The 25,267-nt window shown below is 37.8% G+C and overlaps 3 protein-coding genes across 3 annotated transcripts in view; 2 read left to right on the top strand and 1 right to left on the bottom strand.

The window, feature by feature from the left end:
• Positions 1-25,267, bottom strand: part of LOC146139367 (ryanodine receptor 2-like) — a 118,091-nt gene that overhangs the window by 91,990 nt on the left and 834 nt on the right. Inside the window, 7 exon segments of the mRNA XM_083393001.1 lie at positions 92-282; positions 824-936; positions 1,360-1,438; positions 19,680-19,757; positions 20,891-20,956; positions 21,214-21,303; positions 23,474-23,587. Of these exon segments, the coding sequence (XP_083249127.1) occupies positions 92-282; positions 824-936; positions 1,360-1,438; positions 19,680-19,757; positions 20,891-20,956; positions 21,214-21,303; positions 23,474-23,587 (731 nt within the window).
• Positions 4,194-8,318, top strand: LOC146139369 (D-aspartate oxidase-like). The gene is made up of 5 exons (XM_083391517.1): positions 4,194-4,330; positions 4,791-4,987; positions 5,959-6,175; positions 6,508-6,653; positions 7,882-8,318. Exons 1-5 carry the CDS (start codon positions 4,194-4,196, stop codon positions 8,316-8,318), a joined length of 1,134 nt encoding a protein of 377 aa, XP_083247643.1.
• LOC146139368 (D-aspartate oxidase-like) lies at positions 11,568-17,935 on the top strand. The gene is made up of 5 exons (XM_083391516.1): positions 11,568-11,704; positions 13,188-13,384; positions 15,047-15,263; positions 16,082-16,227; positions 17,499-17,935. Exons 1-5 carry the CDS (start codon positions 11,568-11,570, stop codon positions 17,933-17,935), a joined length of 1,134 nt encoding a protein of 377 aa, XP_083247642.1.

Here is a 25,267-nt window from a genome sequence, read left to right as displayed (position 1 = left end):
CATATCCGGACTCGTGACTTCACCGACTCCGCAGCCCTGGCATAAAGTGACTGCTTATTCCTATAGTGGGAAACCTAACCTCATCATGAACTGCTGCTTGTCTTCGCCGCTCGGAATCGCCAGACAGTCGTCCATATGCCCGTGGAACATGCGAAGCGCGTCCCCACCCGTTAAAAAACCTTGCGCTTTGGCGCCACCACTGGCCACCGGTCCCACGTTCCACATGGTTTGCTGGAAGGAAGCCTGGACAGCGTCCTTCATTCCGTCTCCAATAGGAAGGTGCTGTAATGCAAAGTTCGTCTAGCAAAAGGGGTATCTTTAACACAGGATTTTTTCAACTTTTCGTAACGCGAAACCCTTAAGTTTGTTCGTTGGTTTGTATGGACCAGGGAGAATAAAGTTTGTTGGAGATGACGGCATAATACAAGTACACTTATAAAATCTGCTGTTTTCGGTCTTACGTACAAGTCTAGTATAATAAGGGGATAACAAAGCGTTTTTTATTAGTCTTTTATATTTAAAAAAATCATTACGTTTTCGATTATAAACTAAGATTCCAAATCCCCTCTGAGCCTGCGTAGATCAGAGGTCGTGAGTTCGAATCTCACCGCAACATAGATGTTTCAAGCCTGGCCTTACAAGAAAATCCTTCATCGATCAACTAATTCGGTTAGTCTGTTAAAGACTTGCTTTCAAAATTAGTTTAATTAAAACTTTTAACAATATGAATAGTCCTTGTTGACGGATTTGCCTTTTCTCATTCTGTTTTTCTGTCAGATGGAACACAGAGCATTAAATGTAGGGCACCAAAAAATTATCCTACCAGGTAACGTTCGGACGATATGCTGATCAAGATGAGATCGTCACCGACACGAACTTTTTCGCCCTCAGATCTCTGCTTGGATGTTGGATGGACCGTCCACCAAGAGCTTTCGCCTACGGAAGGCAACAGAGTGTAAATCAGGGATGGGAAACGTATGTCTCGTGAGCTAGTTATGGCTCTCGCGGTGACTTCATATGACTTTTACTGTTAAAATTGTTTGGAAAGGCCGTTGTTGCTTATAGCATAGCAATTTAAAAATACATGCTGATACACATTTTGGACTGAAAAGGTCTTTACACGACTATGACAATTGGCAATATCTTTTCAATTTCAGAGATTTACGTTTAATTGTACGCAAGTTACGCCAGACGATAACGCGTAAATTATTAATTTTTGTTTATTTGTTTTTCTCACTATCGAACTAAACAAATTATAACAGACGTCATAGCCAAACAAATCTTGGTAAGCGGGGCGCTAGAACCAATAAAAGTTGACAACAACTGGTTAACGAAAATCGTGACGTAATGATGACGTACCTGTGACGTCGCCGCTGAGGCCGACGTCGAAGGAGAGCTTGTCGGTGGAAGAACTCGAAGTCGACATGCAGGTCAGGAACTAAACACAGCAACATAGGAGTAACGCAATGCGTGATTTAACAAACTTTTGAGAAAATATAGGTGCCTGACAAAAAAAATTACGACTGTAAAAGCTTATAACAGCGATTCTTATAGTGGGATCCCCGGAACCTTCGAGATCAATGAAGCAATTCAAGGGGTGTTATACCGTTACTATAGTGGTGTTTCTTAAACTAGGGTCAATTATGACATTTCTACGTTCTTTGAAACACTCACTGATTAACGTTACCTGGGCAACGTCTTTCTTGCCTTTTTCTAATGACCAAAAATAGCTTAAAATCTTGTCTACACAACAGGTCTCATTTTAGTGTAAAGGTTGAACACTTTTTAATGATGTAAAAAAACAAAACAAAAAACACATATATCCTAATTTTGCCTGCAAAGGTTTTAAGATGTACTGAAGACAGTAATTAGATATTTTTTCAACATCTAGAAATAAGTGTCTGACCTTAACTCTAGCATTGCTAGACCATTCGCCTACATGGATTTGAGACCGACATTTGTTTTTGCAAAGGTCAAGGCGATTTCCAATATCACACATTCAGTGCAACAAAGCTTATGCAGAACACGCTTAACAAGCTTATTTCATAAAGGGCCGTACGGCTGTAAGGCCTGGCGATCGCGGGAAGAATATAACATTTTGTATCGAATTTTACAACCTTTATTATTATTAACGAAAGGAAACAAGAATTACTTTTGAGCAAAAGTACAATTACAATTAATCCAAATATGCCGCAACTTGAAGATTTATCTTGAAGTACACCAGATGGAAAGCAAATCAGTAGGACTAATCAGGATTATTGTGCAAGCAAGAACAGGCTTGTAAAACAACTATAGCCTGCGGTGAGATTCGAACTCACGACCTCTGGCCAAACCTGGACCGCCACTCGACCGACTGCATCTATACATAAACATAGGCTATAGTTGGGACGACACTGCACCATTGCCTGCTGCATCATGTACTTATGTAGAACCTCATTTGAAATGGGTCAATAGCATGTTTTCAGCAGCTCAAAGGTTCATTATACGCAATGTGCATATTTCGTGATCAAGCCCTTCTTGGGTCGTACTCACCAACCATCACAGCACACATTATATAGTTAACTATATATATGGTGTATATGAATGCTTTAGTATTTATTGTACCATAATACATCATTTCTTGTTGAAATAATTGATGGGATCCAGGCAAAGTTTTATAAAATGAAGTCCGCCAGCTGAAACAAGTCTTACGTGAGTGTTTTAGCGGGTCATACATCTACATCTGTATACATTGAATTTGTTCTGTCATACATTAAAAACATAAAAATAATGAAAAACAAACCATTAGGACGGAAAACAATTCAGGAAATACGCTCTAATCTAATAAACCATGTTTAACCTCGAGGTTAATAGAAAGTCAAAAGAATATATAGTCGTTACGTTTTGTTTTTCACCAAACGGGTTTTCGAAGCAATCGAATCACAAATCAAAGAGTCTGATATTTCATTAAAACCAAAAGTGTGTATACTTCAATATTTTTAAATTTATTTGTACAAACAGGTAAAAAATAGCTTTTATACACACTCCTGCGTTTAAATTTGAATTACGACGGGAGTATTTCTCATTACAATTGCAGCAGCGATGTGCTTGACACATGACACATTTGTTTGCTTCTGCCGCGCTTAAACGCGAAACGTGGTCTTTTAATTACTTGCCTTCCATGCACTTAATTGCACCATTCGCAACAGCCAGTCAGCCAGCCTGTCTGCATGCATGTATGTCTGCAGTGTACACGAATTTAGCGATGGTGCAATTGTAATCAGGGCGCCTATTTGCTGCTGTAGATTTGTTTGTTTTTCGGCTGGGTTCGCAAATATTTGCCTTACGAAATACGTGACACAGCCTATGCTGAGCATGGGTTTTTTGCAGTACAGTATACAACCGTATGGCTGGTGCTATGAAAACAAATTCATTGCTGTAAAAGAGGACAGCTGCTAGCTAACTCTGTAAGCCGAGGTCGATTAGCAAACGAGTTGCACAATTTGTGATTGGTAAAACTATTTTATTTAACAGTTTTCGAGCTGGACTTTTTATAGAAGTTTTATTGGTTATTTCGTCTTTAAAGTGCAAAATGGTCTAGCTTCAAATTTGTGCGTCAAGTATTGTTACCTGCCTGTTAAGCGGTTATTTTGATAGTTTGAAATAGAACCTATTTGTATTATAAATACGATAATACAAATATGTGACACGTTAATGTACACTATCCAATACAAAATTGATAATATAAAGATGTCGAACTCTTGCTTTACAGAGTATTACGGGCCGGGTCGAAAAAGGGGTTCAGAAATACAAGTAATAGAAAGTATGTTTTTTTTGTTTTAAAGAAAGCTATAATTTATTTGTGTTGTGACAGGCTGGTTATAGCAGAAATAGGTGAGGATGTCTTACAAGGGTACTTTATTCACATAAATATTGATAAATTTAGAAGAAACAAAACGTAAAGACTTATTTTGACATAAACATTTTATAAAAAGTAGGCTGAGGGCCAGATTAAATTTGGCCCGCTGGCCCTATAGTTTACCCAGGTCTGCACTGAAAAGTATTAGACAGTAAAATGCCTGCACACACCAATGTTTTTTTAAATGCTATACCAAAAGAACGCTTTAACTGTATCAACCCGATTTTATTGAACTGTTAAACGTAGTGTTGAAATCTACAATCACTTCTGGATGTAAGTACAAAAGCACCGGCAAATGACGTTCAAAGTCACGATTGTTGGGGGAGGGGTTATCGGTCTCTCAACAGCCCTCGCCCTCACCGAGGAATTTCCCCATTGTGACGTCACGGTCATCGCAAAGGCTTTTCACCCCGAAGGCGACGGGTTGACAAGGTATGTCTGCTCGTTTCCGTTGACAAGCAGTTCGTTTTTTAAGTAGAACGTATGCATATAGACGCAGGGTTGGGATTTTGCACTCGCCCGCTCGCCAATGCAAGTGCAATTCGCTTCGGTGATCGAAAACCCCTCGCCTGACTGACCAGTGCCGTAAGCAAACATTGGTTACTCTTAGCGGACCTACTGGACTTAATTATTTGATCTGGAACAAATTATGTTAAACATCCAAAGACTGAACGCCAGTTATTTCGTAAATCTTCAACAATACACGTTTAAGCTTTTGAGTTTTTTGTAAGAGCTGAATTAAACTAAAGGTAATATTTCTAAAAGTATCCGGATATCTGTATGGAATAAAAATTACTAGCATGGATTTATCAAACAACTAAAATTCGGAAAATAACATCCATATTAGAATAGGACCGAAGCTAATAAAAAGCAAAAACTTTGTTTCGCACAGTTTTCACGGTTTCGGCATTTTGAGTCTAGCCAGGAGTTCCAACCCGACCGTGAGTGCCAAGGCTGTCACGTGGTGGCGCACCACGTGGGATCGCTACGCTCGAATGCACCCGAGCGTTGCGGAAAGCGCTGGTATCCGGTCGCGGGACTTGATTAGCCTCTTCAAGGTCAAAGACGAAGCCGATCTCAACGAACAGAGTGAGTTAACTTTAGTGTTTTGTAATGACTTAAGTCAATGATTGTCTTAAGTTAATGACTTGACTTGACTTGATTTAATCGTTTTGGGCAAAATGACTTGACTCGACTTCAGTTTTTTGGAGCAAAATGACTTTTTTATCGTATAAAGGACTTGCCTTGACTTGACTCAATTCTTTTTGGGCAAATGACATTCTTTTTGGGCAAATGACCGGTTGGAATAAAGTGTTTTCATAAATCGGGTTATTTATCTCAATTTGTGCAGGTAAAAATATGACCTTACTATATTTCGCGTCTTTGTTGTTTTTTAAAGGTTCTTGCTCATAATCGGACGAGTTTACCGATTGTTAAAGTTTAACGGTTAATTTTATTACAAAGACTTGACTTGCTTTTGATTTGAATTGACGGGACTTGACTTATTATTTATTCAAAATGACTTATACTGAGATATTTTACAAATTACCTCACTAGGCCTGAAGTCCTTTTAGAACAACTTGTTCGAATCCTTGGCGAACCTTGTTTTTTGTTCACTTCTAATTTATTTCTCTGGTATTCGGATTTTTTGTTAAAAATAGTCTCTGTTAATTAAATAGGGCTAAACAAAGGTACCAAACACCCGGGCCACATGCGGCCGACCATTTGTGCGGTCCAGGATGTCTTTATAATTTTTATATAATTATTTTTCTCGTTTGAGTACTCTTAAGGCAAATAGAAAATTAAATATAATATTAGTGTTTTTCCTACTGTGCTTTCTTGCTTATATAGTTTCTAGTTATGTAGTATATAGCGGCTGTCGGACATAACACCTGCTGGGTGCACATTTTTTCGCATGCTCGTCTCCAGTGTCCTGGTGAATTTGGGGTAACGAAATTTTAGCACGAATCTTAACAGGATCATATTTACTTTTACTTTAATTAACGCAGCAGAGATGTGGTATTAAACTATATGTAAAGTCACTTTGTTGGATTCTTAAGTCCCAATAACAGAACGCCGCTTTAACGAAATGCGTCCCGCCACCCAGCGGCAAATGGAGCGGTTCGAACACCTGACACGAGATCGTGCCCCAGATGAGCTATTTCCTTTGGCGAAACCGGAAAGCAAGCTCGTGGGTTTTGTGAACTCGACGGCGGTACTCGACAGCGCCCTTTACCTTCCCTGGCTTATGAACCAACTGGAAGGCGTTTTGACCAGGTGAATGAACTGTGACCAAGTGAAAAATGCGCGGTGGGTTCACACGCTTTCTGGAAAACTTGTTTTTACGAAATCAGGGATTTTTGGGAGCTTTTTTTCTCAGAAAAGGCCGGCGAAATGCAAAACTTATTTTTTTTACATTTTTTGTCTAAATTATTTAGTTTTTACAATTTTGAAATATGTTAAACCTGTTTGGCTTGGCGCCATTTACTTTTTTTACTCTATGCCTTGAGGTACAAGTGACACCACGAATCTAAATGTTATTTTATCGCAAATTTCTTATTAACGCCTTATAACATACTAGTGTCTAACTACAACAATCGCTTTTTCAGCGAAGGCAAAAATCGAGTGAGCTTCGTCGCTCGCGAAGTGAAAAGCTTGGAAGAGCTCGTCAACGACGACTGTGACGTCATAATCAACTGTTCCGGCATGGGCGCGCGAAAGTTGGCGAACGACCCAAAATTGATCCCTTTTCGAGGTAGGGTAGGCACTGGATTTAGGGATATGTTTAAGAATGAATATACTGTTGCTGCCTGGCATTGTTTCAATTGTAAAATTGTTCTTTCGGATTTTTTTAATAAAAGTACTAACGTTTCGTCCACCTATTTAGACAAGCTTCTTCAGGGCAATATAACTGTAACTATATTAGGCGAAAAAAAAATATATACCAGACTTCGCCTATAGTGGCAACTGGCAATCATATTGCCCTGAAGAAGATTGCTCAAATAGCTGGTCGAAACGTTGGTATGTTAATTGTTTTTTTGCCAGGAAACCAATTTTACAATTCATGTTTAAGAATGTCAAAAATATATGATCAGAGCCGATACCTGATCATAAGTGATAGTGAACCGTTTTCAGCACCGATGCGATACCATTGATTGGGTATTTCAGCCATAGTTTACGATTCAAGCAGCGATTTTCTACCTAAAGATATCTCCTGAACGCGAAGGCACGATTTGATTTAATTATCTGAAAAAAAAATAATGTCCAATGTTTTCAATTCAATCAATTTTGCGTGGACATGGAAATGGGCCATTCGGTATCAAATATGAACAAGCGTATACTTAGTTTATATTTTATACTTTTCTGTAAATAGTATCAATATCAGAACAAAATACGGGCATTGCTATAGGAATAAAAAAAATATGGCCGTTTTATATATCTCTGGATGTGACATCCCACCTTTCTTATCAAGTGTGTAAAGAATTTATTTTTTACCTACGCCCCCAACATCGGTATTTCAAGCAAATGCCATTTTACCAGTATATGTATAAAGTCGGTGCAATAATTGTCATTTCGGGCATTTGACGTTTTTAATAGTTTTAACGTTCAGGCATTAAAAGAACATTTCCAGCACTTTCCAGCCACATTTTTATTTTCCTAAAGAGTGCCACACGACAAGCATGGCATTTAATTAGTCATCTAATTTTGGAAATGTTTCTAATCAGACCTTGCAGCAAAAAAAATGCTGCGGCTGCCTTAAGCTTGAAAAAATAACGCGAAATATTCTACTGAAAGCAGGTTATTGCATCACCGATCTAGTTTACTTAACATTACCCAACAAATACTGCAATTCTCACCAAATTTTGAAATAAAATGTGTAATTCAAGCTTAAAGAAATACTGGTTTGTGAACAGTTAAAATCCGCCAAATTGCCCTAAACACGCCAGTTTAAGATGATAACCGCTTTTCAAACTCCCTTCCAGGCCAGTACATTAACATCGGCACCTCGTTGCAAGAAGATTACATTGTTACCGCCGGAGAAACAGTGGTTTGCCCGCGAACGACCAACGTAGCTCTCGGCGGGGTTTACCAAGAGGGGCGGGATGACCCTCAAGTTGACCCCAAAGACACAGCGTCCATTCTGCGGCGTTGCGAAGCCATGATTCCCGCGGTAAAAGGCAAGAAAATACTCAAAGTCGGCGTCGGAATTCGCCCGGGCCGGCTCGGAGGCGCTCGGCTCGAGCTCGAATGGTTGCGAAACGATCCGAATCCGGGTTCGCGGATCCGAACGGGCGCGAACAAGTTCCCGGTCGTTCATAATTACGGACATGGAGGGTGGGGTTTTTGTGTGCATTGGGGATGCGCCTTAGAAGCGTGCTCGCTCGTGAAAGAAGCGTTGCCCTCGTTTTCGAAGCTTTGAGGATCCACTGGGCTCGAGTGCAAGTTATAAGGAGTCCATACCCGATGCCAAGTGGCAGTTTGGGTACCGGCCCGATAATCAATTAACGTGCGTAATTTTGTCTGTAATTGTGGACCAACCAGCGTTTATATCTTAAAAGTAAAATATAACAATGTAACAATCAAAAGTAAATATGCTTTTTGTTAAAAATTTTCATCAAAAATATCAAATTTCGCTATCGGAACAAAATGTCAAGTATCAGAAGTCCCTAGTTCCTTCAGGTCTTGCATCATTATAAATCTGTTTAAAGCGCCGGTGCTATGTTGTTGCCTATCACATAATGTATCCGCTTTGAATAAACGTTGTCAGTCCCATGAGTTGTGAAAGCTTGCGAAGTGCGATTTTGGGGTAATCCACGTGTTTCCTGTTTTCGGCATGAAATGTTGAAGAATAAAGAACAAGCAATGTTAAACACAAACGATTGATTGTTTATCAACGTTGTGTGGCAGTGTAAACTCTAAATGCCGATTGTAAGTAGCCGGAGGCCTCCGACAAATTAGCCGAATCAGTCGACAAAAAACACGCATGGCAGGCCAGAAAAACAACTGAGCTGAGGTAAGGTTTAAACGGTGTGGCCGGGGGTCGTAGGTTTGACCTCACCGCAAGCTGTTAATGTCCGATAATATAGGATCGAAGCCGATACCTGATGCCAAGTGGTAGTATCAGTACTCATTCGATACTACTATAGGGTGCAATCTGTGACAATCCAATACCAAATTTGTGCAAACAACGCTAAAGCAAATTATGACGATACAACCTGGAAAATATTACTGCTGGACATTTCAATGTAATCTATTTTTTGATTGCGAACTGTAATGACATCATTCGGCATCAGATCGCAATATTTTTTGTCCAAAATATCGGGTAGTGATATCGATATAAAATGCCAAGTATCGAACATTCCTATAGTCGCAAGAATTTCACACTTGTGCTTGAAAACCTTGAGAACAACTGCTTAAAGGCGCCTGATCCACATGTAAATCAATATTAGTTTAAAAGTGCGTTTCCGAAATTGAGTCCTGGCCTGTCGCTTCAACTTTCACACCAACAAAGAAAAAAGTATATAAATAAAAAAAAAAACAGCTCCTATGGATATTTTAATTCTTTACCAACGTTTCGGCAACCTATGCAAGCTGAAACGTTAATATACGCAATGTGTATATTTCGTGATCAAGCCCTTCTTGGGTCGTACTGACCAAATCACAGCACACATTATATAGTTAACTATAAATACGGTGTATATGAATGCTTTAGAGCAGGGATGTCCAACCTGCGGCCCGCCTGATGTTTACGTGCGGCCCACCACTTATTCTCACTTTCAGTAGCCTTTATTTAAAAAATTGTTTTCGACTATCATTAAAATGTGTAAAACGCGCAGTATTTGATGTAGACCTAATCTAATATCTTTTCTGAGACTATAATCCAGTCTAATGTCGTATTTCAACATCCATCAAACACTTGCGCATCCATCATTGTTAAGCAAGATGTGTGTTTTTTCTTCATGTGTGTTTTTTGTGGACCGTTTTAAGGAAACATATCAGCCCAAGGGTGTCGTACCATGGCACGGCATGTAAACTCAATTTTTCGCGTTTCGCGCAATTAGGCCGAGATTCATTTACATTGCGCACGAGTTCACTATGGAAGAACGGGTGTTTATAAGTTAAGTTATTTTATGACGTCACGATATGACGTAACTTATGACTCATCCCTTTAATTTAATGGGTTTTGCGGCGCATCGGAATTTTTAAAGTGGCCATGCGGCCAATTCTGCTAAAAGGTTGGACATCCCTGCTTTAGAGTATTTATTGTACCATTATACACCGTTTCTTGTTGAAATAATTGATGGGATCCAGGCAAAGTTTTACAAAATGAAGTCCGCCAGCTAAAACAAAATTTGGGAAGCACTTGCTTTTTCTGACACAGGTCTTACGTGAGTGTTTTAGCGGGTTATACATCTACATCTGTATACATTGAATTTTTTCGGCCATTCGTTAAAAACATAAAAATAATGAAAAACAAAACCATTAGGACGGAAACCAATTCAGGAAATACGCTCTAATCTAATAAACCATGTCTAACCTCGAGGTTAATAGAAAGTCAAAAGAATATATAGTCGTTACGTTTTGTTATACACCAAACGGGTTTTCGAAGCAATCGAATCAAAAATCAAAGAGTCTTATATTTCATTAAAACCAAAAGTGTGCATACTTCAATATTTTTAAATTTATTTCTACAAACAGGTACAAAATAGCTTTTATACACCCCTCCTGTGGCTTTTATAGTGAATTACGACGGGAGTATTTCTCATTGCAATTTCAGCAGCGATGTGCTTGACACATGACACATTTGTTTCTTCGGCCGCGCTTAAACGCAAAAACGTGCTCTTTTAAATACTTGTCTTCCATGCACTTAATTGCACCATTCGCAACAGCCAGTCAGCCAGCCTGTCTGCATGCATGCATTTCTGCAGTGTACACGACTTTAGCGATGGTGCAATTGTAATCAGGGAGCCTATTTGCTGCTGTAGATTTGTTTTTTTTTTGTGACTTTTTATAGAAGCTTTATTGGTTATTTCGTCTTTAAAGTGCAAAACGGTCTAGCTTTAAATTTGTGCGTCAAGTTTTGTTACCTGCCTGTTAAGCGGTTATTTTGAAAGTTTGAAATATAACCTATTTGTATTATAAATACGACGAGCAGCCGTATGTGAGACGTTAATGTACACTATCCTATACAAAATTGATAGTATAAAGATGTCGAACTCTTGCTTTTCAGTGTATTACGGGCCGGGTCGAAAAAGGGGGTTCAGAAATACAAGTACTAGAAAGTATGTTTTTTCTGTTTTAAAGAAAGCTATAATTTATTTGTGTTGTGACAGGCTGGTTATAGCAGAAATAGGTCAGGATGTCTTACAAATGTACTTTATTCAAAATAATATTAAAAAATTAAGAAAAAAAACGCAAAGTCTTATTTTAACCTAAAACAGTTTTATGAAAAGTAGGCCGGGGGCCAGATTATATTTGGCCCGCTGGTCGTAGTTTGACAAGTTCCGTACTGAAAGGTGTCATACAGTAAAATGCATCCACATGCCAATGTTTTTTAAATGCTACACCAAAAGAACGCTGTAACTGCATCCACCCGATTTTATTGAACTGTTAAACGTAGTGTTGAAATCTACAATCACTTCTAGATATAAGTACAAGGCACCGACAAATGGCGTTCAAAGTCACGATTGTGGGGGGAGGGGTTATCGGTCTCTCAACAGCCCTCACCCTCACCGAGGAATTTCCCCATTGTGACGTCACAGTCATCGCAAAGGCGTTTCACCCCGAAGGCGACGGGTTGACAAGGTATACCTGCTCTTTTCCGTTGACAAGCATTTCGTTTTAAGTACGACGCCTGCATATAGACGCAGGGTTGGAATTTTGCACTCGCCCGCACGCCAATGCGAGTAAGTGCAATTCGTTTCATTGATTGACAACCGCCTGACTGGTCAATGCCCTAAGCAAACATTGGTTGTTCTTATCAGACCTTCTATACTCAATTTTTTGATCTGGAATAATTTATGTTAAACATCCAAAGCCTGAACGCCAGTTATTGCGTAAATCTCTGACAATCCACGTTTAAGTTTGTAAGGTGTTTTGTTAGAGCTGAATTAAACCAAAGCTATTATTTCTATAAGACTCGGATAATTGCATGGAATAAATATTGCGGGCTGGATTTCAACTTAGGGTCAAACTTAACTTGGTTATTATTAAACGATGTAAATAATAAGTAATATTTAACAAATGTTATAGTTGGCTTTAGAAAATTCTATAGCGATCTTAATAAAATGTATTCGAAATAAGATCAAACAACTAAAATTATATAACTTCCATATCGGAATAGGACCTAGGCTAGTAAAAATGAAGGCCTAAACCGCCAAAATAAAACTACAACAACCTTATCACACCATAACCCTACAGTTTTGGAAGTTTAGGCAATTTCGGTATAGGACTTATTCCGAAGGGTCTTAGTTCTATAGCGATTTTTTGATCCATCGCAGATATTACTGTACATTTGGTTTTGTGATGTCGTTGGTCTTTCGCTGAAAGTATAATTACTAATTATGGTTTTACACTGTCGCTCACTTTAGAATTGCTGCAGTGTCCTCGCAACTATTATACGTGCTTGTAAAATCGGCATTTCTTAAAAACGTATAACCGAGCCAGTATTTTCTAAGATTTGCGATCTTTCGTCTTCACTGAATAACGCCTGAAGAATGGGATTTAGGCTGCAAGCACTTTAATTAAGTTGAATGTGGTCGATGATAAATGTCTTATGTCTGCAATAAATTGACCCGTAAATAAAAAGGTTCCCCATCCCTTCTCTGGGATAGTCATGTCCGATACTTTACACTTAATTCTGATACTGATGACCGATATTATGGACAAAAGTATCTCGATCCTATCCGTTACCAAATGACGTCAGTACTATGCTCAAACAAGAAATAGAGGTGAAATTTAAACGTCCAAAGGTAGTTTTTTAGGGTTTTAACGCCAAAATTTGGTGTTAAGTAGATTAGTTACCTCACGTTGTTAACCTACTATATTTTGAAAAATTTACGTTTCAAGTTTTTTGAAAAATTTACGTTTTTACTAACACGGGCAATCGGTTTCCGATCCGGTATATCCCTGCACTTTACTCAGTTGATATTGCTCGTTAAGCACAGGGTAGTTGTTTTAAGTTGCAGTAAAACCACGTTTCTCCACATTTGACAAGCACGTTTCTCCACATACTTGAAACTATACGCGAGCACTAAATTTATTATCAAAACAATCTTTTTTCGCGCAGTTTTCACGGCTTCGGCATTTTGGGTCTGGCCAGGAGTTCCCACCCGACCGTGAGTGCCAAGGCTGTCACGTGGTGGCGCACCACGTGGGATCGTTACGCTCGAATGCACCCGAGCGTGGCGGAAAGCGCTGGCATCCGGTCGCGGGACTTTATAAGCCTCTTCAAAGTCAAGGACGAAGCCGATCTCAACGAACAGAGTGAGTTAACTTTAGTGTTTTGTAATGACTTAAGTCAATGATTTACTTAAGTTAATGACTTGACTTGACTTGACTTAATCGTTTTGAAGCAAAATGACTTTTTTATCATATAAAGGACTTGCCTTGACTTGACTTGAGGGCAAATGACTTTTTTCATAAATCGGGTTATTTATCTCCATTTGTGCACCTAAAAATATTAGCTTACTATATTTCGCGTCTTTGTTATTTTTTTAAAGGTTCTTGCTCATAATCGGACGAGTTTACCAATTGTTAAAGTTTAACGATTAATTTTATTACAAAGACTTGACTTGCTCTTGATATAATTTGACGGGACTTGACATACTATTTATTCAAAAAGACTTATACTAAGATATTTTACAAATTACCTCACTGAGCCTTAAGTCCTTTTAGAATAACTTGTTCGAATCCTCGTCCAACCTTGTTTTTTGTTCACTTCTAATTTATTTCTCTGGCATTTGGAGTTTTTTATTAAAAACAGTCTCTGTTAATTAAATTGGGATAAACAAAGGTGCCAAACACCCGGGACACATGCGACCGACAAAAAAGTAGCAATCGCATTATCGCAGCAACACAATTTCGTAACACTGTTATTTTTCGGCGTATTTACACTTTGGCAAACGTATAACTCTGGAAGTTACCTGTTAAAATATCCAATGTATAATAATTACCCAAACTTCTAAACTTTCGACATGATGCAGTTTGTTAGTTCCCAGTGAAGTAAAACACCTTCGATCGTGCGGTCCACGATGTCCTTATAATTCTTAAATAATTATTTTTCTCGTTTGAGTGCTCTAAGGCAAATAGAACATTGAATCTAATATTGAAGTGTTTTTCCAACTATTTAACTCACATGACTCAATTAGTTTAGTCGCTTATAAAACAAACAGATTATTAAGTTCAACTGTGAACGTTGTGTTTGCTTTCAAGCTAAACAAAATCTTGAAAAACTTTTAATATTGTGAGGGGAGATGTCAGATGTGTGTGCAGCTTTTAATATGCGCGGCTGTATTTTAAGGTTGAACATTTGGACTAAACTGACATTATAATGATAAAGACAATTAAATAAGCACTTGTATTATTATTAGTCATGTAGTATATAGCGGCTGTCGGACATACTACCTGGTTTCATTGGATAATTTGAGTTTGTTGTTAAAATATAAAAAAATGTGCACGCGAGAAAAAAAAATGTGCACGCGAAAATGTGTGCGCACATTTTAAAATGCTTTAAAAAATGTGCGCAGTTTTTCCAGAATGTGCGGATATCTTAAAATGGCCTTAGAGTTAAATTTAGAGTTAGAGTTAACAATAGTGTTAAGAGTTAGTTACAGTTGTTTCAATTTAAAAATGTGCGCACATTCTGAAAAAAAGTGCGCACTTTTTAAAGCCATTTTAAAATATCCGCACATTCTGAATAAAGTGGGCACATTTTAAAATGGCCTTTGTAAATGTGCGATTTTCGCGTGCACATTTTTGCGCACATAGTTCAAAAAGTTCGCATCCTCGTCTCCAGTGTCCTGGTGAATTTGGGGTAACGAAATTTTAGCACGAATCTTCACAGAATTATATTTACTTTTACTTTAACTAACGTAGCGGAGATGTGGTATTAAACTATATGTAAAGTCACTTTGTTGGATTCTTAAGTCCCAATAACAGAACGCCAATTTAACGAAATGCGTCCCGCCACCCAGCGGCAAATGGAGCGGTTCGAACACCTGACACGAGATGGCGCCCCAGATGAGCTCTTTCCCTTGGCAAAACCGGGAAGCAAGCTCGTGGGTTTTGTCAACTCGACGGCGGTAATCGACAGCGCCCTTTACCTTCCCTGGCTTAGGAACCAACTGGAAGGCGTTCTGACCAGGTATAAAGAAACTGCGACCAAGTAATGAATGCCCGGTGGGACCACACGCTTTCTGGAAACTTGTTTTTACGAAACCATGGATTTTTGGGGGTGTTTTTTTTTCAGAAAAGGTCGCGAAATGTTAAAGGTTCATTTTTTTGTATAAAAATGTTTAATAACGCACTACAACATCGATTATTAACGCCTTAATTATAACATAGTCTTATTAACGCCTTATAACAGTGGTCGGCAAACTGTATGATAAATTGAACTGAAATGCCTTTTTAAAGCATTTTAATATCGAATCGATTTAATATGCCTTAAAACGCACTTTTAGACTGGATGTTAGCTGCATATCTGTGCACGAGTTTGCTTGAGAACAACAGGTGTTTTTAAGATTGATCGTTGACGTCACTTTTGACGTTATTCTGAACAATGGATATTTTCCTGTTTCCTTGGTGGTTTTACGTGGTGGGCCTTTAACAGCTCTGGAAAGAGTATTTTCGGCCACGACAAAAGCGTTTGCTGCCTTATAAAACATAGTCTTATTAACGCCTTATAACATAGTCTTATTAACGCCTTATAACTAACGCCTTATAACATAGTCTTATTAACGCCTTAAGTTATAACATAGTCTTATTAACGCCTTAAGTTATAACATAGTCTTATTAACGCCTTAAGTTATAACATAGTCTTATTAACGCCTTAAGTTATAACATAGTCTTATCAACGCCTTAAGTTATAATATAGTCTTATTAACGCCTTAAGTTATAACATAGTCTTATTAACGCCTTAAGTTATAATATAGTCGTGTCTAACTACAACAATCGCTTTTTCAGCGAAGGCAAAAATCGAGTGATTTTCGTCGCTCGCGAAGTCAACAGCTTTGAAGAGCTCGCCAACGACGACTGTGACGTCATAATCAACTGTTCCGGCATGGGCGCGCAAAAGTTGGCGAACGACCCCAAAATGATTCCTTTTCGAGGTAGGACGGGCACTGGATTTAGGGATATGTTTAAGAATAAATATACTGTTGCCGCCTGGCATATTGTTTCAATTGTAAAGTTGTTCTTTCGGATTTTTTTTTTATAAAAGTACTGACGTTTCGACCACTTATTTAGGCAAGCTTCTTCAGGGCAATATAACCGCAACTATATTAGGCGAAAAAATATATATATACCAGACTTCGCCTATAGTTATAATCATATTGCCCTAAAGAAGATTGCTTAAATAGCTGGTCGAAACGTTGGTAGGTTGATAATTTTTTGCCGGAAAAACAATTTCACAATTCATGTTTAAGAATGTCGAAAATATATGATCAGAGCCGATACCTGATGTTAAGTGATGGTATATAGTAATCCGTTATTATCGGCAGCAATGCGATACCATTGATATGAGTATTTCACCCATACTTTGCAATCCAACGCAACGATTTTCTACCTAAAAAGTTCAATTTGCTAACAACCGAAGGATTACCTATAACTCCTGAACGCGAGGGCACGATTTGATTTAATTATCTGAAAAAAAAATAATGTCCAATGTTTTTAGTTCAATCAATTTTGCGTGGACATGGGAATGGGCCATTCGGTATCACATATGAACAAGCATATACTTAGTTTATATTTTATAATTTTTTATAAATGGTATCATTATCAGAACAAAATATGGGTATTTCTATTGAAATAAAAAAAATATGCACGTTCTATATATCTCTGGATGTGACATCCCACCTTTCTTATCAAGTGTGTAAAGAATTTATTTTTTACCTACGCCCCCAACATCGGTATTTGAGGCAAATGCCATTTTACAAGTGTATATATAAAGTCGGTGCAATGATTGTCATTTTCCGGGCCTTTGACTTTTTTAATAGTTTTAACGTTCAGGCATTAAAAGAACATTTCCAGCACTTTCCAGGCACATTTTTATTTTCCTAAAGAGTGCCACACGACAAGCATGGCATTTAATTAGTCATCTAATTTTGGAAATGTTTCTAATCAGACCTTGCAGCAAAAAAAATACTGCGGCTGCCTTAAGCTTGAAAAAATAACGCGAAATATTCTACTGAAAGCAGCTAATTGCATCACCGGTCTAGTGTACTTTACATTACCATACAAATACTGCAATTCTCACCAAATTTTGAAATAAAATGTGTTATTCAGGCTTAAAGAAATACTGGTTTGTGGACAGTTGAAACCCGCCAAATTCCCCTAAACACGCCAGTTTAAGATGATAACCGCTTTTCAAACTCCCTTCCAGGCCAGTACATTAACATCGGCACCTCGTTGCAAGAAGATTACATTGTCACCGCCGGAGAAACAATGGTTTGCCCGCGAACGACCAACGTAGCTCTCGGCGGGGTTTACCAAGAGGGGCGGGATGATCCCCAAGTTGACGCCAAAGACACAGCGTCCATTCTGCGGCGTTGCGAAGCCATGATTCCGGCGGTAAAAGGCAAGAAAATACTCAAAGTCGGCGTCGGAATTCGCCCGGGCCGACTCGGAGGCGCTCGGCTCGAGCTCGAATGGTTGCGAAACGATCCGAATCCGGGTTCGCGGATCCGAACGGGCGCGAACAAGTTCCCGGTCGTTCATAACTACGGACACGGAGGGTGGGGTTTTGGTGTGCATTGGGGATGTGCCTTAGAAGCGTGCTCGCTCGTGAAAGAAGCGTTGCCCTCGTTTTCGAAGCTTTAGAGCATTGGGCGGCAAACTTTGCTTTTTTTGTAATTTTTTTATTGGCCGCGAGCAATTTTGTGATGGTCTTATTTTATCATGGAGTTGTGGGCCGTGTAATAACCCTACATTCACTCATTCACTGTACTGTATTTTAAAATTTGGTGTGGCTAAGAGTTTTCAACTCCTGACCATGTCTCCCCTAAACTATACTTTTAGCCAAGATTAAATATCAAAGTACAACTTTATTGACCTTTATATGCCCCAGAAATTCACCCCAAAGGCGTATTCTACGGAATCTTGCGTCGCGTGACTGACAAACTATCCAGTACGATTTCCTTTAGTAATACTATAAATGCCGTTATTTAGAGCAGTGTTTGAATATTTCATGCGCGTCATGCTTCACGCATACTTTGAACTGAAGTTTTTCTAATTTGAAGGAAATTATCGCAGGAGTTTCGAGTTGCATTTTAGCTGCACATTTCGTCCAATACTAGGTGATATCGCCGATCCGATATCAAATTGGTATAGGAATTTCAGCCATAAATGGGGATAGAATCTATCGATTTATACCTTGAAAGATATTTTAAATAAAAAACACTAATTTATATAAAAAAATATACTTTTTTACATAAAATCATATTTTGGCGTACTAACCCGGAAAAAAAACTTCGGACGTTATAATTTCTTCTATTGTGTTTGTTTGGGTCTGGTAATGACGTCCCTTAAACTTTTAGTCCAAAATATTAGGTTTCGCAATCGGAGCAAAATGTTAAGTATCAGCCACCCCCAGTTCCAATCGTTGGTCAAAAAACAGCTTCAGAAGGACTAAATCACAGTTTCAGAAGGACTAAATCACAACTTGCTTGTACCCAACAGAATGTGGCAAGCATTGGCGTTTGGTTGTTTCTCGACTCGCTCCTCTCTAAGCCTGTGTAACTTAGTTGGTAGAGCGACGGTCCCGGTTTGACCGAGGTCGTTAGTTCGAACCTCATTGCGGGATAGTTGTTTCTCTAGCCTGCCCTGCTTGCATCATTGATCGATTCGGTGTACCAATTATACGTAAGCCGTAATCGTTGGTCAAAAAGCAGCTTCAGAGGGGCTAGATCACAGTTGTTAACACACATATGTGTGTGCATGTTTCATTGAACCCTAGGTCTTTCAGGTTTTTGAATCATTATGCTATATTGTTGCCTACCACACAATGTACCCGCCTTAAATAAGCATTGTGACTTCCATGAGTTGTGAAAGCTTGCTAAGGGCGATTTGGGGACAATCTATGTGTTTTCTGTTTTCGGCATGCAATGTTGAAGAATAAATCTACTTTGATTCCGCATAGTAATGACGTCATTCGGTATCGGATCTTGATACTTTTTGTCCAAAATATCGGGTAGTGGTATCGGAATAAAATGACAAGTATCGAACATTCCTATAGTCGCAAGAATTTCACACTTGTGCTTGAAAACCTTGAGAACAACTGCTTAAAGGCGCCTGATCCACATGTAAATTTATATTAAGTTAAAGTGCGTTTCCAAAATTGAGTCCAAGGTCTGGCCTGTCGCTTCAACTTTCACACCAACAAAGAAAAAAGTATATAAATATGAAAAACAGCTCCTCTGGATATTTTAATTCTTTACCAACGTTTCAGTAACCTATGCAAGTTGAAACGTTGGTAAAGGATTACAATTACCAGAGGAGCTGTTTATTTTATTTAAATTACTATGCCTGGTAGCAACAGTTTATATAAAGAAAAAATTGAACTTACCATTCCGCTGAGGTCGTGGCGTAGCTGGATTGCGTTTCCATAGAGCAGGGTTCGACTGTGGGTGGAACTTGCCTCGGCCTGCAATTGCATTTAAAAGTTAACCATGCAAAATACTTTGAAGATAGTTGCAATCTGAACAACTATGGAACAGCGGGGTTTCGGGAAACTATTCTGGAATTTGAGTAAAAAGTAACGTATTTTGTTTAGAGTTAAAATTTCGAAATAATCGTTTTGGCCAACTTTGACTCTTTACCGCAGTGGTTCCCAAACTGTGGTACGCGAGAGTCTTTTAGGTGGTACGCGACTAACTTCAGCATACGTATCAATTTCGAAAACATTTAACTTTTTAAACTTTCATATTGGGTAATTTGCCGTGCTGCGTTTTAGTTACCCTTAACTTGAGGTTTCGCACGTTTATGACGTAACACTTATCTTGTTTAAGATAATAAAACGCTAATTGTTAGCTGGCTTAATATATATGTAGTAATAAACTAATAGTGAGCGGTGTAGTATTGTCGTATGTATTGACCAGCTGGTCAAGAAAAAACAACTATCGCATTAAACCTTGGGTTTTGTTTAATTTATGGCTTCTTTGTCTTCTTGGTATGGCGTTTGGTAAAGTTTAATTCTGCTTACATGCTCATTTTCTTTTGTATGATATGCTAAAATAGTTAAAGTTTGAGAAATTCTAGTAAGGTGTAACTTAGGTGGTACATCAACACTGTACAAAAGCTCAAAAAGGTACGCGAGAAAAAAAGTTTGGGAATAACTGCTTTACCGTGTGTACGTATAAGGGTTGTTCAAAAATTTATTTAGTTCTCTGAAAAACGTTTTAAAAATTGAGCATTTAAATATTTGGCAACTATGTCCAGATCAAACGAGGTATAGTTTAAAATTTTTAGTTTTGTTTAGTTATAAAAGACTTGACATTAGCAGCTTCACACTTACAAGTAAGTAGCAAAACACCATTTAAGAAACACCTTTTAAAGCAATATAAGCAAACCGTGCAAAAAAAACAAAAAACTTTTTTTTAGAATTCCTTCGTTCAAATCAACTAAAAAAACCCTTTTATCGATAATTATTTTTACCAATTGTCAAAGCCACTTCAAATAACCAGTCGGGCAAACCAAGCAACCAGGAAAACCAAAAAGAAAATATATGCATGCAGATCACGGCAAAAAAATGAAGATTTTCGCTTATTTAGATCTTGCCTCTTCTTCTGTAGTAAGACTGGGTTTTACGTCATTTTCGGCATCGTAGTCGTCGCCGATCAGAGCCTTGTTACGTCATAATGGACAATTGATAAAATGTTTGCATTCAAAAACGCTCAAGCTATTCTACAGTGTTCAATAAAGGCAGAAAAGCTCAATGCTGAATGGATGATGAGTTGGCAAATTAGAAGAGTGCTATTCATATTAGGCCAGTGATGAATAAATGATAGCAAAATATGGATGTGAATACAATAGGAGCTTTAATCATGTTTTGCAATATGTAAACAAGCCTGTGAGTTAATTATGTTAAACATTGTGCTTACGTCATCATTTGCGAGCAGTTCCTGAAGGGCTCGTACGGAGAGCGCTTGTGACAAAACAAAGAGACATCTCGGCGTGTCCGGCGGTATGTCCTGGAATGAAAGTACATCAGTAAAACCAAAAATTCCACACTTGAAAACACTTTATGAGTATAGCGTATTTTACAACATGTTTTTACGCTACATCACAGAGGTATATAAACTGAATGAATATAGAAATAGTTATAATTTTCACATGTCTTAACGTTATAATGAGTAGCTATTTTTTTAGTTTGAAATGAATTATTCTTCAGAGAATATATTCTTTCAGATATTTCTTCTACAATGAGAATAAAAAGAGGAAATAATCTAACACAAGTTTACGATAAAACACACATGGGATGCCGGCTTGTTTGGTAAAATTGTTTCGACACATTTCACAGAACGGATCGCAACAAAATTTGTTTCAAGATTTTCTACGCTTAGCCAAATTGTAACCCCGTTGTAATGCGACAGCGGTCCAGCACAGACGTATCCCAACTAAATGCTCTTTTAACCGTGATCCTGCGAAGACTGACAGTTTTGCAAAGCAATTCTTGGAAACTAAATTTAAAACAAAATAGGGTTTTACGTTTAAAATCCGTTTAAAAATGTGAGCAAGCCTATTTTATATGCATATTTTTGCAAAATATTTTTTTTATTACTGCTCAATTACGAACGCCTTGATGCTATTTAAAAACATAACTTTGTTTGACAATTTTTTATTTTTGATAATTCTTTTAACATTAGTTTGACAGCATTTCACAGCGTTTCACGAAATTATCGAACTCTTTAAGATATCCATTGTACTTGTTACAGTGTTACGCAATCCATAGTTGTGAATAAAAGTTATGTAAGGTATTCTCGAAAGACGTTTAAAAGTTTAACATTGCTACGGAAACAGATGTTTCGCCAGACAACTTGATGACAAGACAGTTGACACCTTGTGGTTTTGCATGTTGTCTAACAGCTTAAGGCGCGATTACGTGAGACAAACAACAGGTATACTAGAACTAGTCGACTTCAGTAAAGTTGTAGCGATTTGGCGGCCATAGCATTAAAACAACTTATTCAATATGCGATATGTTGGGTCAAAAAAATATCGATCGGTCTTTTTCAAAGCAGATGACATCAGAAAACAGTTGGATGCTGCGTATAATACACGCATAACAAAATTACACAACCATAGATGGAACACCGCAAAGTGCGATCAATAGATCTTTAAAACGTAATTTTAAACCGTATTGCCTTTTAGTTTTTCTCAAAGGCCACCAAAGTAAAACTTAAAACAATGGTCACACCTTTGGACAAATTTAAACAATGTTAAATTGAGTGGGATTAACAGCGATTTAACGCGAATTTTGGAAGAAATAGTTCAGGTATTTGGCTCTTTGAAGTTTTGCCGGTATCATGTTAGATTGTCCTGTTAAATATGTGGTTCGCGGCACCCTGGAGTGCCATTTCTAATTTTCTAGGGTGTCCAGAGATATTTGAGAATCTTTAAGATTCTGATTTTTGCCTAACTCCTACAATTTGTTGCGTAACATTAGAGTGGAACAAATCCATGATTAAGAGTTGATGTGTGTTGCTCAAGTTTATTGCGACATTATGGTCAATTATACCCACGGAAAAATCTTGTATGCGTGCCGCAATTTTCTTATTATTTCTGAGTGCCGCTAGCCATAAGGCAGACAAACACTGTGTTAAATACTTGAGTTACTGTTCGATTGACTTGGCTTCAATAATAAATATTATTATTCACGGCTTTATTTCTTTTGTAAACGACATTTTGGTAAATTATACCAATTTTTCATTCGTAAAACAATTTACTTTGCTGCATGTGTTGTTCACTATGCGAATGGTTGCTCATATCGTAAGAAGATAATGATCACAGCATTTACTTTACCTAAGTTTAAATTTACTTAAGTTGAAAACTTGACTTGGATTTAACTTGTTTTGCGGCAACGACTTGGGTCTAGGACTTGAGGGTAGATTTGTTTTGAAAATCCCTCCACTTGGCTTAATTATTATTCAAATTGCCTCGTTTAGAATACTGTGAAATGTAGTTGGCTTCGAGGACGGCTTAAACTGGCTTCAACATTAGCAATTAGGAACTAGGAACTAGATGTATATTTGTTTTAAAAATATCTCCACTTGGCTTAGTATTTAAGTTGCCGCGTTTAGAACACTGTAAAATGTACTTTGTTTCGACGACGGCTTAAGTTGAGCTTTAGCAAGCACATACCTTATCGTCCCCAGTCGGTTCCACGTAGCACAGTCTGTTGCCAAATCCTTCGGCCGCCAGACAAACCTTGTTCTGATCTTTGGGACTGGCACATTGCAGGTAGATCTCGTCGTCCTGCGAGCAATACAGTAAGGTTATCAATGTTTTACAAAAGTCTAAATGATATTTTTTGGCAATTTCAATAAAAATATCAAAGCAATAATATTCGATAAAATCGAGTCTACATACATTCAGTGCAAAACCGTTTTATTTTTAATCAAAATATTTTTCCTAAAAATAAGATAAAATCGTATATTATGGCTTTGATATTTTTATTCAAATGATATTGATATCTAGATTACTACTAACAATTTGAGGTTCGACTCGAACCTTAAGTTGAACCAACGAAACGGTTCCCTGAAGACAAAATATGTGATTATATCTTGGTGAACGTGAAAAGGGAAATTCGATTTAGAAGAGTATGCTGCGTATATAAACACAACGCGGTTCGAGGTTGATTTAGTGAGCGTTTAACAGTGTTGTGATGATGCACTCAAGTGTACTTAAGTCACTGTTTTCAAATGACTTGAGTTGACTTATGTATTTTCGACAAATGACTTGACTTGGAGATTTTTTTAAGTTTTAAGATTTTCCTAATTTAAGAGTTTTCATAAAAAGAATATTTTTTTTTGTTTTTTCATAAAATTGGGTTATTTATCCTAATTTTTCACGTAAAAGCAATTTGCAGGTCTGGTCCAGTCTTAACATCGTGGCTTGTTATAAAATAACGTAGATTTATTTGGAAAATTGTGAATTTTGTTGAAACAGTTCAGGAATTAAGCAATATTGGCAGAAAGTGCGCATAGCCGTAAAATTGATTTTCTTGTTTAATTTTTAATTTTTTTTTGAGAAATTGTAAGGTAATGTCAAATGCTATATTGTATCTTGCAATATTCTAAAAAACGACTTTTTATCGAGCACAAAATATGTTTTTTAGCGCTTGATTAATAATTTAAAGATTAAATTAATTGTATCTTGTGTTTTTGTCGGACGACTTTACCAATTTTAATTCTAACGTTTTATCTTTTTTTAACAACTTCACTTGTAGCTGATTTGATCTAACATTGACTTGGCTGGGACTTGATTTAAGTAACTAATAAGTTGTCCTTAAATTGACCTGTTATTTATTAAAAATGACTGGACTTGAAGTTATTTTTATATTTTGCAAATGACTTTATTGGGATTTAAGTCATTTCAAAGTGACTTGTTTACAAACTGAAGTTGTGACGTGCTAGCTGATACCGTTTGCACAAGAACACGGAGCACTTTGAATTACACAAGACATTATTATGTTGCACCACAGCACTGTGAGCTACACAAGGTTGACGAAGAGCCAATTCCCATTGCCAATCGAGCAAGGCCAGTGCAGTTGCTTGAGAAAATACACCACGGAATAGGGCGTGAGGACGACGGTGTCTTTGAGACCTACAGAGGGCGTCTTTGAAAATGTTTGCCGCGTGTTACCTCAGGGAATATGACGCGTACCATCCAGATTTGTCCTTCACAACATTACTTGACCCGCTGGCGCTGCACCGTCGGATCTTAATCGTGCAGAATTCAATTTAATGGAGCAGTGCGCTGTTTTCCTTATAGCCTGCTTACAATTGTTTCACACTGATTTATTTATTTCGCAAGGTTTGTTAGCCGGCTAACCGCGCATCCAAATGGGATATCGTCATATATACTGCTTGAAACAGCATAGCCATGTAATGCTCCTAAAACGAGCACCGAATGGTGGATCATTCTATCCTTTGA

The sequence above is a fragment of the Ascidiella aspersa genome, chromosome 6 (assembly GCF_963924565.1).
Source record: "Ascidiella aspersa chromosome 6, kaAscAspe10.2, whole genome shotgun sequence".
Lineage (NCBI taxonomy): Eukaryota > Metazoa > Chordata > Ascidiacea > Phlebobranchia > Ascidiidae > Ascidiella > Ascidiella aspersa.
Note: the sequence above shows the minus strand (reverse complement) of the source record. Positions and strands in the feature narration are given on the sequence as shown.